Source organism: Carassius gibelio, chromosome A22 (genome assembly GCF_023724105.1).
Source record: "Carassius gibelio isolate Cgi1373 ecotype wild population from Czech Republic chromosome A22, carGib1.2-hapl.c, whole genome shotgun sequence".
Classification (NCBI taxonomy): domain Eukaryota; kingdom Metazoa; phylum Chordata; class Actinopteri; order Cypriniformes; family Cyprinidae; genus Carassius; species Carassius gibelio.
The window spans coordinates 3,654,293-3,665,440 of record NC_068392.1 but is presented as its reverse complement, the minus strand read 5'-3'; the positions used below and the strand labels follow the sequence as shown (position 1 = coordinate 3,665,440).

Below are 11,148 nucleotides of genomic sequence, written 5' to 3'. Positions count from 1 at the left end.
TCATTGCTGCCCTCTACTGAATAATGAATGAATTACCATCTACAATTCAAATATTTATGGATTTCGAACAGTTAAAACAAGATTAAAGTTTAAATCCATATTTTATTTCTCTGATATTGATAAAGTACTAGATTTTTTAAACATTGCATTGGTCATGCCACTGAACCCTGTGAAACGTTACAATGTTCAACTTCTGAATGATGGCGCTAGAAGATATATCATATAATTTGACTTCTGAATTGGACATAACTGCATCTATACATTCAGCCATGATGATTCTAGAACACTTCACATCTACATCCAGAATCTACAATCAAGAGAAACATGAGTGAATTAGAAGCATGAACGTTACAATTATGCATTGCAGCATTCGAAACATCAATTTCTGCTGAACTTTGGGGAACGAAATAAAAACAATACTTAAAAACAAATAAATTATTATTAATCATAATTTTTCTGCCACAAAGACACTGTAAGCACTTAATCGAAGTAGTAATTTTGCAGGAAGATGCTGTTCAGGCCTTTGAAGATGGGTTGATAGTTGTAAATCAGAGCTTTTTCTTCTTCGCTTTGCGAAGAAAACCGATGATGGTTTTTCATTGCTGAAAAAGACAATTAGCACATGAATGCATAAATTAAGCGGTCAGAAAGAATGTACATATACAAACAAAACCAAGTTTAACACCAACTCAAATTAAAAGGGTTAATCAAAGAGCCAAGATGAGGGATCTTATTTTTCATATTGTATTTTCCATTTTTTAGAAGACTAACCTTCAGAAACAAAGAAGTGAGCAGTGTAGAAAGTGGCTTTGATGGCTGAGAGCGTGTGCACCATACCGGCTTTCTCAATCCACTCAAATGGGCTTTTCTCTGGGTGCCACTGAACAGCATAGAAGGGATATCGATACGCTACAGGATAAATGACAGAGCAACACATAAGAAAATGTCATTATTTACAGTGATCACTTACTGAACATTTGAACAAACCGACATCTACATATTTACTTCTACATGTTAAACCAAACAATTAGCTCACTACAGCACTGTATTATGGGTGAAATGATTGGTGGGTTACATCACACACATACACTAAGAGATGCTCTGTAGCATTCATACCCTCCATTGTGGAAATGAACTCCTTCTTGCCATCTGTATTTGTAGTTAGGACTCGATAAAAACGCTTAAGCTTGGCATTGCTACTGTAATTCTGTAAGAGCAAATCATGTTCAGACAACTCGAATAAGAACATACAACAGTTGTGGTATACAGTGACTGGTCAGATGTGTCGGGGGTAATGCATTACAAGCACGCAATCAGATTACTTTTCCCAAGTTACTAGTAAAGTTTTTAAATGTACAATAAAATAGTTGTTTTTCCAAATAAGTAACTCCAATTACTTTGTTTTCCCATTTATTGGCCAACAGCTCTAATGTCCATGTTGAGAGAAATCATGAGAAAGGTGCAGATGCACCGTGTGCCCTGTGCAAACATGATCTCACTTCCTCAAAAACAGATTCAGTATTCCTAGAAATTAATACAAAATGTGCAATGCAAAGTAAGAATATTGTGCAATAATTAAATCTGTTAAATAGCACAAATAATCTTTATGTATTTAATCTCACTGTTGACTTTTTTTGTTTGTTGATCAAATTTATTATATTTGTTAGCAAGCCCACTCCATGTAAGAAAAAGTTATGCAATATTGTAATGCATTACTTTTAAAAGTAACCTTCCCCAACAATGCTGGTCAGTATGCAAAAATTAGAAGTGTGTGAAATACAGAAGGTTTTTTTTTCAGTTGATGCATAGTGAAATTACATCTGAAAAACAAAATTCTCATATGTATAAAAAAACATTACTAGATTGGTACCTGCATGGACAAGCTCCAGCTGTGGAAATTAGACGTGATGTTTTCTTCTGCCAGGGACTGAAGGACATCCTTTGGAAACTTCTTGAACAACCTGCTTTTCTGGGCTCCTGTAATTAGTCAAAATTATTGACCAAACGTCAACTCATAGCAAACAACATTAATGAGCTAACGCAAGACTTTGGTAAAAGCAGACAGCACAAACTGTCCTTAGCAATTTTGGACATTTTTGGTGCGGCTCACCTATTTGTGAAAATTAGCAAGTCATACAAACGTATATATTTAGTAAGCCACATCATGTTGTACATCCAGTTAATGGTTTTGGAAATAACTATATAAATATGCTTATATAAACACAAACAATAGAAGTATGCGTTGTTATATGTTCCCTCCCATTAACCGTCACTTGTAATCACTATAATGGACAACAGTGCTGTAATACTAGTAAGAATGTGACACATTTGGAGAAAAGCACGCACTGTTACCAACCTGGACTGAAGGTCAACGGCAGGGCGACTGCTTTGGTGTCAGTCAAGGTCAACAAGTTCTTGTTGCTGGTAAGAACCGTGAGCTGCTGGAAGCCCTGGCAGGTGCCCCAGATCGGAAAATAATCTGAAGCATCATTAGCCTGTCATGGTTAATAAAGAAGAAGCATCAAACCACATCCGTCAGATCAAGATCAATTCAAACTAATTTTCACATGATGGTTTTTTTTTAACTAACCTTTATTGCAAGTTCATAGAAAACCTTTGCCGCTCTGGTAAACTGAGACTTTTCAATGTCCACATTCCCACCAGGCAGCAGCAAACTAAATGGGTTAAAAGCAGTCAATCAATGTAAATACAGATTCAAAGAAAAACCAAATATAACCAAATATAAACCAATTTCCATTTTCCAAACACATCTACCAGAAAAGTCAAAGTATTCAGAAACACTCACCCATTTATTGCGTTGAACAGTTTTTCGTACTCTTCCTTGGTGCGATTTATTCTGCAAACATACATATTTATTTTTATGTATTCTTCCCCTATATATATATATATTTACATTTGTGTTAAAGTAGTCTGTATGTAGCCTGTGTTTAACATACCGAATTGGTACAACCCTGGCACCTGCTGACTCCAAGTGCTTCACATATGATGCAGCTATATAAGAAGATCCCTGTGCATGAGGGTCGTCCTCCAAGTTTTCCTGGGCTAAAATTCCTGAAACGCAAACACACACACGCACACATATATATACATACATACATATAAGGTTCTATCTGCATTTGCAAAGTTTTTGCATTCCATATAGTGATATGGGGAACAAGTCTCTACAACATTCCCAAAATGTACTCAACTTGAAAAAAATCATAATCTAAATAAATTGTCACAGCATAAGAATGTGAATAACTCAATTTTGACAAAAATTCACCATGGTTTTGCAACACTAACCATAGTTTTATTATTTGTACTAAAAATATGGTTACTGTATGCAAATAGTGTTTGCACTTTATTTTACAGTACGTGTTCTAATATGTACTTATAGTGTACTTACAGTGTATTTATCTAAGAAAGTTCTGGTAATACAAGGTAACTACATGGGGTAGGGTTAGGTTTAAGGGTAGGTTCAGGGTAAGTACCTAGTTATTACATAGTTATTGAAATTACTATTATAAGTACATAGCATGTACATGGGGAACAGGACTGTAAAATAAAGTGCTACCCAAATATTAATCAATCCGCATAAAAACCATGGTTACTTTGCTTTTACTTTAACAAACCAATAGTTAATTGTCATTAAGGCTGTACTGGTTTGCTGGTTTAGTTGGTTTTTCAGATTAGTCATGCTGTTGTTTAGCAGCTGGTGCCACAACCACAGATGCCCACAACCCTTTTAAAACCATCAAAGCAGACCAATTAACCACTGGCTGGTTTAACCTTTTTTCGTCAAGGTTAGGTGGTCTTCCAAGCGTGTTTAAAACGTGTTGCCATGACAGTGCTTTTAAGAGTTAAATAATCCAGAAGAAACTAGAAGGTTCTAGCAACAGAGCCGCGCGGAGAAGGATGCTGCGATTCAAAAAGCGAGAGACGTAATATTACAACTAACATCAGCTATCAGACATCATGCATTAATATAACGGGACATTAAAAAGTGAGAAAACCGCTAAAAATAATCGTTTTATTCTTACCGATGATGGGTCTGTAATTTAAATTACGAGCGCATGATGCTGGAAAACCGCATAGAAGAGCGGCGAACACCGCGAGCACGAGCACCTGGCGATACATCCACCTCAGGTAGAACAGCAAAGGACGAAATAAATGACAACTCCTCGATGGTTTCAGTAAAAGAAGGCAATGTCAGCTCCAATGCCGATGTCTTCCTTTTTAATGAAAGCTGCACCCGGATCCGCGTATCCGCAATCGTCACGTTAACTTGACGCGCGTGAATTATCCAGGCGTTGGCTGTTCTCCAGCGAGGATCAGCTCTGATGACGAATTCAGAATAGCGAAGAGTCACGCCTGGCCCCGCCCACTCGAATCGTCACCATACGAATTAAACTGTTCTTAAATGGCAAGTGCATTCTCCTCAGAAGCTAATTGTAATGCCACGTGTGTTTTAAATAAATAATTACACCGTTAAAAGATTAACTGATAATCGCATAAATGCACAATGGCGAGGCTTTGATTATAATGATTAGCTATTTACTACATTAAATACAAAGAAAAGCATTGCATGGCATTATTAAAACAATATCAAGACAAATCTCTCAGTGACGACCATCATAATCAACAATGATGACATTTCATAACAGGGTAACCACTTGTACTAATGGTGCATCAGTTCTGTAGAATGAATACGTGCTCTGGAGGAAATATATGATGTAATACACAGCCATAGAAGACTTTTACTGTGGTGGGTTGCTAAAAAGTAAACTTGGTTCTCAAACAGAAGTGTGTAAGTGTGCAAAAGTTCAAAAGTTCCCGTAGGTCAGTTTAGGCCATAGAAAACTTTCTGAAAGTTTTGTGTAAAAGTATTTATGTACTGCCAGTAAAGGGCAAGTTCTTCTGAAGTCATAAGTTGTTGTTTTTTTTTGCAAAACTAACCAACTTCCTGTCAGGTCTGCTACCTACCAAGACCACAAGAACAGCAGAAAGTGTTAAGTAAGCAGAGCTTTAAATGTGATTGCACTAGAATCAAAATTCTTTATTAGCTCTGAGCAAACTGGGTATTCATAGGGGCATCAGTAATGTTGTTTTAAGGCAAGTTTATAAAAATTACTTATGCTGTATGTCCTCTTGAGTTATAGCCACTTGACTAGAGACTGGTCTCTGTGTGAATGTCCACAAAACTGGAAGACTTTGTGAATATACAGTATATTCAGAATTCAGAATAGCAGTAGGCTTTTTAAAAAAGGTATATTTGAAGATGAAAGTTACTACCCAGCTCCCATTTTTAATATTCTTGTTACAGTAAGTCAGTTATGATCTGATGATGATTTCCGAGCTCTTCTTTTCTCTTCAGCTTTTCTGGATCTGATGTCATAAACCAGAACGACAACAATAGCCACGCCCACCAGAGCAGAGACGACCAATTGGATCACAGCTTCAGTCGAATTGCAACAGCAGACACATTCTGAAGGAAAAGAAGAACTGAATACATATAAGTATGTGGAATGATTGATAATATGCTGCTGTTGTGCTGTTTAGTGATGGTTTGATGCTACCTGAACATGGTTGACAGAGTGTAGTGATGTCCAGATGTTGAGTCTGGTTGCTGATGGGATTGTTGAGCACACAGCTGTAGCTGTTTTTATCCTGATATTCCACCTCCAGAGGTAGAGAGAGACTGATGCTGAGATCAGACACACTGATGCTGGACAATAAACTGTTTCCTTTGTACCAGGAGAGAGTCACATGACTCTCATTCACCACTGAACACAGCAGCACACATCTGGACGCTGATGATCCTGATGGAGGATTTTGAGGACAGTAACTGGTGATGACAGGAACGGGAAGACGAGCTGGAAAATATTAGAGAAATATAACTAAATCAGATTAAATTGTCTGTGTCTGAGTTTGTGAGTTTTTACTCACCAATGACAGTAACATTGAAAGTTTTCCTAGACACTTGTTGTCCAATCATCTGTGCTTTATAAAGTCCAGAGTCTGTGGTTCTGGTGTTTGTGATGATCAGAGATCCAGTCTGATGATCCAGCTGCAGTCTGTCTCTGAATCTGTCATGAGTTTCAGCGATGACTTCGGATGAAATGTTGAGTTTAGCGATGCAATAGTCTCCGCATGTCCACATGATCAGATCGTCCTCTTGTATTTTAGTCACACCAGTCGGTAGGGAGACAGAATCGCCCTCTATCACCAACAACGACTCGATTTCATCTGCCTCAACCCCAAACACACCTGAAACATGCAAGAGCATTTCCTCAATCACTGACTAAACCGCTTTTCTAACTTTCTGTTGGTTCACTATTTTAGATTTCATCATCAAACCACTTTACCACTTTACACGCATAACAGGTCGTCACAGTAAAACCACAGATTGATACGATTGTCAAAAAAAAACATGGCTTAAAGTTTCTTCTTAAAGTTTAAAGTACACCATTAACACACAACAATAGGTTTACTGATAACCAGCACTAGATTAAAATGACAAGATGCATCCAAATTGCTTACTATACTAATATAAGCTTGCTAAACATTGCAAAATAACAATCATTAATTTTAAACAGTAGATTTATACTCCATTATAAAACTGCAAGAGCTAAAATGGCTTAAAAAAAGGCATTTTTTTTCTTACCAACGAGACGCCAGAAGCACAAACCAAACAAAAGTAACCCATGAAGCATTTTTATCAGCCGTTTACTGAGCTGTCTGAGAGAACATAACTCATAATGTGACCAGGTCTGAATCCTCCCCTATTTTACACCCTCCCTGTGCTCACGCACTAACTGTGCATCTGCTTTTGTCCTACATGCATCTGTTGGTAGAAAGTACATCTTGATTGACCAATCATGATAATGATAGGCCTATATGTCAAAACTGCTGATATTAAAAGGAATAAAGGTCAATAACTTACTTTACTAGAGTGTGTAAACTGAAACCTACTTAAGTGCAATTTCTCATAATGGTTAAGTTTTTTTCTACATTAAATATTAAATAGTCATTGGCAAATCGATAGCTTATTTTAAATAGCATTATTGTTGACAGACTAACTACTTTAAGAGTTTATTTATTTTAACAGGAAAAAGTCTGTGGTTCATGTTAGCAAGACAGGAAGAAGCCATTCAACCGCATGCAACATAGATATTCCATCCACCCAACAAAACAAAACCACCTTTATAAGAAATCAGCTCTAGGTTTCAGTCTTCTCTTGATCTGCTTAATGAGTGTGATAATGAAAACCAATCTAACTACCAATACTATTTTTGTTAAATAACATTAAAATAAAAATAAAACATTAAACATTAAAATGTAAAATAACATTAACCATTTTCAAAACCAGACCTAATTTAATTTTATAAGAACGGACATACTTTTTATTAATTTGATTAGAGGTATCCCTTACAAATATTAACCATGGTTTTACTACAAAAAAAACAACAAAAAAAAAAAACATGGTTATAATTAAATTAACCATGGCTTTGAAACACTAACCATGGTTTAACTATGGTATTTGTAGTAAAAGTGTGGTTTTATACACACACACAAACCATGGTCACTACAATATTACTATAATAAAACCATGGTTAATTTTTCTAAGTGTAAATCTGATTTCATGTTGACTTACACCCGCCAGTTCCAAAAAAAAAAAAAAAAAGTCACACCAACTCTGTTTCCTGGTCATGAGGTGGAAATGCATTGCAATGCACACCTAGGACACACAAATGCGTTTGACTACGTCGTTTTCATGAGGTAAAGTTACTTTATTTTATTGAAAAGAGCTCTGTTATCTGAAGCCCACGTGATTACACGTATTTTGGAAAATCATAAGGAAACGATAATTAAAGCTCAAAACAGTTAAAGCTAATGTTGTTGTTTGCAGGTGACGACGCGTGAATCAATACTTGACAGGTGGAACTTCCTGCTATTTACCGGATTCTTACTTCCGATCTTCGGAATGCGTTTTGTTTTGGCTTATCAGCAGCGAAATAATCATGATTTCGACTCCGAAGACGAATATGATTCACAAATGAATTTTAACCGGGTATAAAATATCTCTATACAGTATTGTTAAGTCGGTTACATACAATAATGTTAGTTAGAAAGGCGTGTTTACGTTGGGTCTGATACGAGCTATTTAAATGCTAATCACTCGTAAACACAACAACAGTTTGCTAACTACACTCGTCATCTTTACTCACCAAAATGAAGACCAAGACCCCTGTTTTAATTTTATGCTTTTTGCTCGCGATAGGTGAGTATTTAAAAAGCTTTAGACATTCAGTTTCACTTTGTCGCTCTTTAAAAGCTTTGCTTGAGTCTGAGTGTGCATTTGAAATCAAACTAGCCTATATGTAAATTAATTTTGTTGTTGAGTGGTGTAATATTTACATAACAACCACAATCACACACATCTGCTCATTCTGTGGTAGTGTACTACTGTTTCCCCACAAACAACTAACCTGCTAACCTTTATTAAGTATAATTAGCTGATTAGCATTTGGATTTGCTCAATGTTGTCAGTATGTGCAACTGTTTCTGTATTTCTCCAGGTGTGTTTGGTGCTGATGTAAAGTCAGTGATGGAGGGAGATTCTGTCACACTACACACTGATCTTACTGATTTACGGGGATATGAACTCATACTGTGGATATTTGGACCTGACAGCACCCGTATAGCTCAGATCAACAATGTAGCCAATAAGATCTCCATATACAATGATGCTCTTGATGGGAAATTCAGAGACAGATTGCAGCTGGATGATCGGACTGGATCTCTGACCATCACTAACAGCAAAGCCGAAGACTCTGGACTTTACGAACTGCAGATCATTGGTGGAAAAGACATCCCACCCAAGAAATTCAGTATTATTGTTTCTGGTGAGTCGTTTTGTAGTTGAATTGCTGTTGATTTCAGTCATTGAACCACATTGAGGACACTGGACTAGTCACCTGAGTCGGTCAGCAGGTAAAATGTAAAATTAGCCAAGTCGCATGTTGTTACTTTTGTAACTTTACGATCTTTCAATCATCCTATATCCTCTTGGAGACAAAGCCAAGGTGGATGTACAGTATCAGGTTTCTTGTGTAAAGAGTAATATGAGACCTTTGTCACAGCCTGGCATGTGTAATTTGTGGCGAGTGACCCAGAGAAACAAAACTAGTGGAAATTTTTTGTTGATGTAGGTGTTGTTTAAGACTTTTTATCTTTTTATTAGTATTATTGTTTATTTCCGAGTCAATGAGATGAATGGATGCTGGTAAATAGATGCACAGGTTTGGATTGTCTGTTTATTTTGTTGTGTTTTCCATCTCTAGCTCCTCTGCCTGTTCCTGTCATCAGCAGTAACTCTTCACAATGTTCTTCATCATTTTGTTCATTGGTGTGTTCAGTGGTGAATGTGGGTCATGTGACTCTCTCCTGGTACAAAGGAAACAGTTTATTGTCCAGCATCAGTGTGTCTGATCTCAGCATCAGTCTCTCTCTACCTCTGGAGGTGGAATATCAGGATAAAAACAGCTACAGCTGTGTGCTCAACAATCCCATCAGCAACCAGACTCAACATCTGGACTCAACTCAGCTCTGTCTCACATGTGCAGGTACAGCAGAGATGATATTAGTTGATTTGTTCTTTTATTCTCTTGTTCTATAGCACTTTAAAAGTTGTATTTGTTAACTCTCTGTGTTCTCTCTGTAGTGGATGCATCAAGTTTAACCAAAGGAGACGGCTTATCGTTAGGTCACATGGTGCTGATCTGCAATATTGTAGTTAGTGTACTAGTCTTGGCTGTGGTTGGGATGTTCATTATCTACTGGAAATATAGAAAAAAGGATCAACCGGGTAAGTTCAATCACATTTAACAGAGCAAGATGTATTTGTCATGTAATTTTGATCACATTTACTGTATGTATTATAATTGATTTACCTCATTATAACTGATTTACTTACCATATTCATTGTTTCAGTGGCTTACTGCACTTTTAATATCTTGTTTTAATAACAAGCATGTCTTACTCTTTGATCATTCATCCGAGTTTTTTTTTTTATCACTCATTGTTTTACCACTGGTAATAATTTTATTATCAATCTCTTCAATTTGTTTGAAAAGTAGATTGTGCACCCCTGAATGTTTACTCTCTGTCTAGATTCTCCAGATGATGATTTGGCTGAGACCGATGAACTGAAGACAATCTCCACGAGGGTGGGAGAGTCAGTCATTCTAAACACTGGTGTTACTGCAATACAAAGTTTTGATGTGCTGCAGTGGAGGTTTGGAGAATTAAACACAGCAAGCACAAACCCATTCACCGTCATCGCCAAACTGAATGAAAAAAACAATTTTGATTTTACTGCTCGTGTTGAGAAACTCAGAGACAGCTACAGACGCAGAGTACACCTGGATAAAAAAAATGGATATCTTACAATTAATGAAATCCGATCCACAGATTTTGGAATTTATAAACTGAATATCTCCAGGAAGGGGAGAAATGTGATTTCCAAGTCATTTATCGTCCGAGGTGAGAAGCTCAAATCATTAAGTAGAGTAAAGATACATTAACAGAAGATAGATGATCTGAAATGACAGATTTAATTCATGCATCCTTGTTTATAACAATAATCGTTTGATTTTTTTTTCTTTACAGACTCCTCAGAAGACGAAGAGAATGTTCAAGAAGAGACAGAAACATTAATGAATGGAGAGACTACTGCAAACACTTGTCTATAGCGTCTGTTACATTATCCTTACTATATAAAACATCTCTAATTTTATGAGCCTTTAAAACTAGAAAATGTGTTTAAAATAATGCTGCATACTGTTAACCGATGAAAAGTAACATAACAAAGGGTTGCTTTTGACTTTACACTAACTATTTTGTCATTGTTGTTTTTGTCGTTTACAGTTGATGAAATGTATTATGCAGATATTCATGTTACATTAGTATCAATTGTACAGATTTGATTATTGTAAATGAACAAAATATTTTTTTATGGTGTCTGCCCTCTAGTGTACAATTTATATAATGGCGTGTTTTTTTTAAGCTCTAACTAATAATGTGAATGAGAGGCTGCAACTTTGTTCTGAATGTAATGTAATTATCATTAAGAACAAAGTATGAGTT

General features: G+C 36.4%; 3 protein-coding genes across 6 annotated transcripts; 1 reads left to right on the top strand and 2 right to left on the bottom strand.

Annotated features, from left to right (window-relative positions):
- Positions 1 to 82: 82 nt before the first annotated feature.
- Positions 83 to 4,291, bottom strand: LOC127942866 (gamma-glutamyl hydrolase-like). Its single transcript, XM_052538870.1, has 9 exons — positions 4,041 to 4,291; positions 2,958 to 3,072; positions 2,807 to 2,857; positions 2,591 to 2,675; positions 2,357 to 2,495; positions 1,871 to 1,977; positions 1,117 to 1,207; positions 772 to 909; positions 83 to 602 (listed from the first exon to the last, which is right to left on the bottom strand). Exons 1-9 carry the CDS (start codon positions 4,135 to 4,137, stop codon positions 481 to 483), a joined length of 945 nt encoding a protein of 314 aa, XP_052394830.1. The 5' UTR covers positions 4,138 to 4,291; the 3' UTR covers positions 83 to 480.
- A 280-nt stretch (positions 4,292 to 4,571) lies between these two features.
- Positions 4,572 to 6,782, bottom strand: LOC127942877 (SLAM family member 9). The gene is made up of 4 exons (XM_052538888.1): positions 6,665 to 6,782; positions 5,947 to 6,267; positions 5,577 to 5,873; positions 4,572 to 5,485 (listed from the first exon to the last, which is right to left on the bottom strand). Exons 1-4 carry the CDS (start codon positions 6,711 to 6,713, stop codon positions 5,328 to 5,330), a joined length of 825 nt encoding a protein of 274 aa, XP_052394848.1. The 5' UTR covers positions 6,714 to 6,782; the 3' UTR covers positions 4,572 to 5,327.
- Positions 6,783 to 7,684: 902 nt separating this feature from the next.
- Positions 7,685 to 11,148, top strand: LOC127942856 (uncharacterized). Of its 4 annotated transcripts, none has more exons than XM_052538854.1 (7): positions 7,685 to 7,779; positions 7,910 to 8,071; positions 8,580 to 8,906; positions 9,345 to 9,626; positions 9,725 to 9,868; positions 10,174 to 10,545; positions 10,672 to 11,147. In XM_052538854.1, exons 3-7 carry the CDS (start codon positions 8,609 to 8,611, stop codon positions 10,752 to 10,754), a joined length of 1,179 nt encoding a protein of 392 aa, XP_052394814.1. In that variant the 5' UTR covers positions 7,685 to 7,779; positions 7,910 to 8,071; positions 8,580 to 8,608; the 3' UTR covers positions 10,755 to 11,147. The 4 variants fall into 4 exon arrangements, with proteins under 4 accessions (XP_052394814.1, XP_052394812.1, XP_052394815.1 ...); XM_052538852.1 differs by having other exon boundaries at positions 7,910 to 8,281; positions 10,672 to 11,146; XM_052538855.1 differs by lacking the exon at positions 7,910 to 8,071 and having other exon boundaries at positions 7,723 to 7,779; positions 10,672 to 11,148.

Bases quoted from the DNA above. Each gene is read 5' to 3' on its own strand.
- LOC127942866 (XM_052538870.1), bottom strand. From the start codon at position 4,137: ATGTATCGCCAGGTGCTCGTGCTCGCGGTGTTCGCCGCTCTTCTATGC. The intron at 3,073-4,040 runs GTAAGAATAAAA...TTTGCGTTTCAG, and splicing joins AAATTACAGACCCATCATCG to GAATTTTAGCCCAGGAAAAC. The intron at 1,978-2,356 runs GTTGGTAACAGT...GACTAATTACAG, and splicing joins GCCGTTGACCTTCAGTCCAG to GAGCCCAGAAAAGCAGGTTG.
- LOC127942877 (XM_052538888.1), bottom strand. From the start codon at position 6,713: ATGCTTCATGGGTTACTTTTGTTTGGTTTGTGCTTCTGGCGTCTCGTT. The intron at 6,268-6,664 runs GTAAGAAAAAAA...TGCATGTTTCAG, and splicing joins GTGCTTCTGGCGTCTCGTTG to GTGTGTTTGGGGTTGAGGCA. The intron at 5,486-5,576 runs GTAGCATCAAAC...CTTTTCCTTCAG, and splicing joins ACTCTGTCAACCATGTTCAG to AATGTGTCTGCTGTTGCAAT.
- LOC127942856 (XM_052538852.1), top strand. From the start codon at position 8,233: ATGAAGACCAAGACCCCTGTTTTAATTTTATGCTTTTTGCTCGCGATA. The intron at 8,282-8,579 runs GTGAGTATTTAA...GTATTTCTCCAG, and splicing joins ATGCTTTTTGCTCGCGATAG to GTGTGTTTGGTGCTGATGTA. The intron at 9,627-9,724 runs GTACAGCAGAGA...TTCTCTCTGTAG, and splicing joins GCTCTGTCTCACATGTGCAG to TGGATGCATCAAGTTTAACC.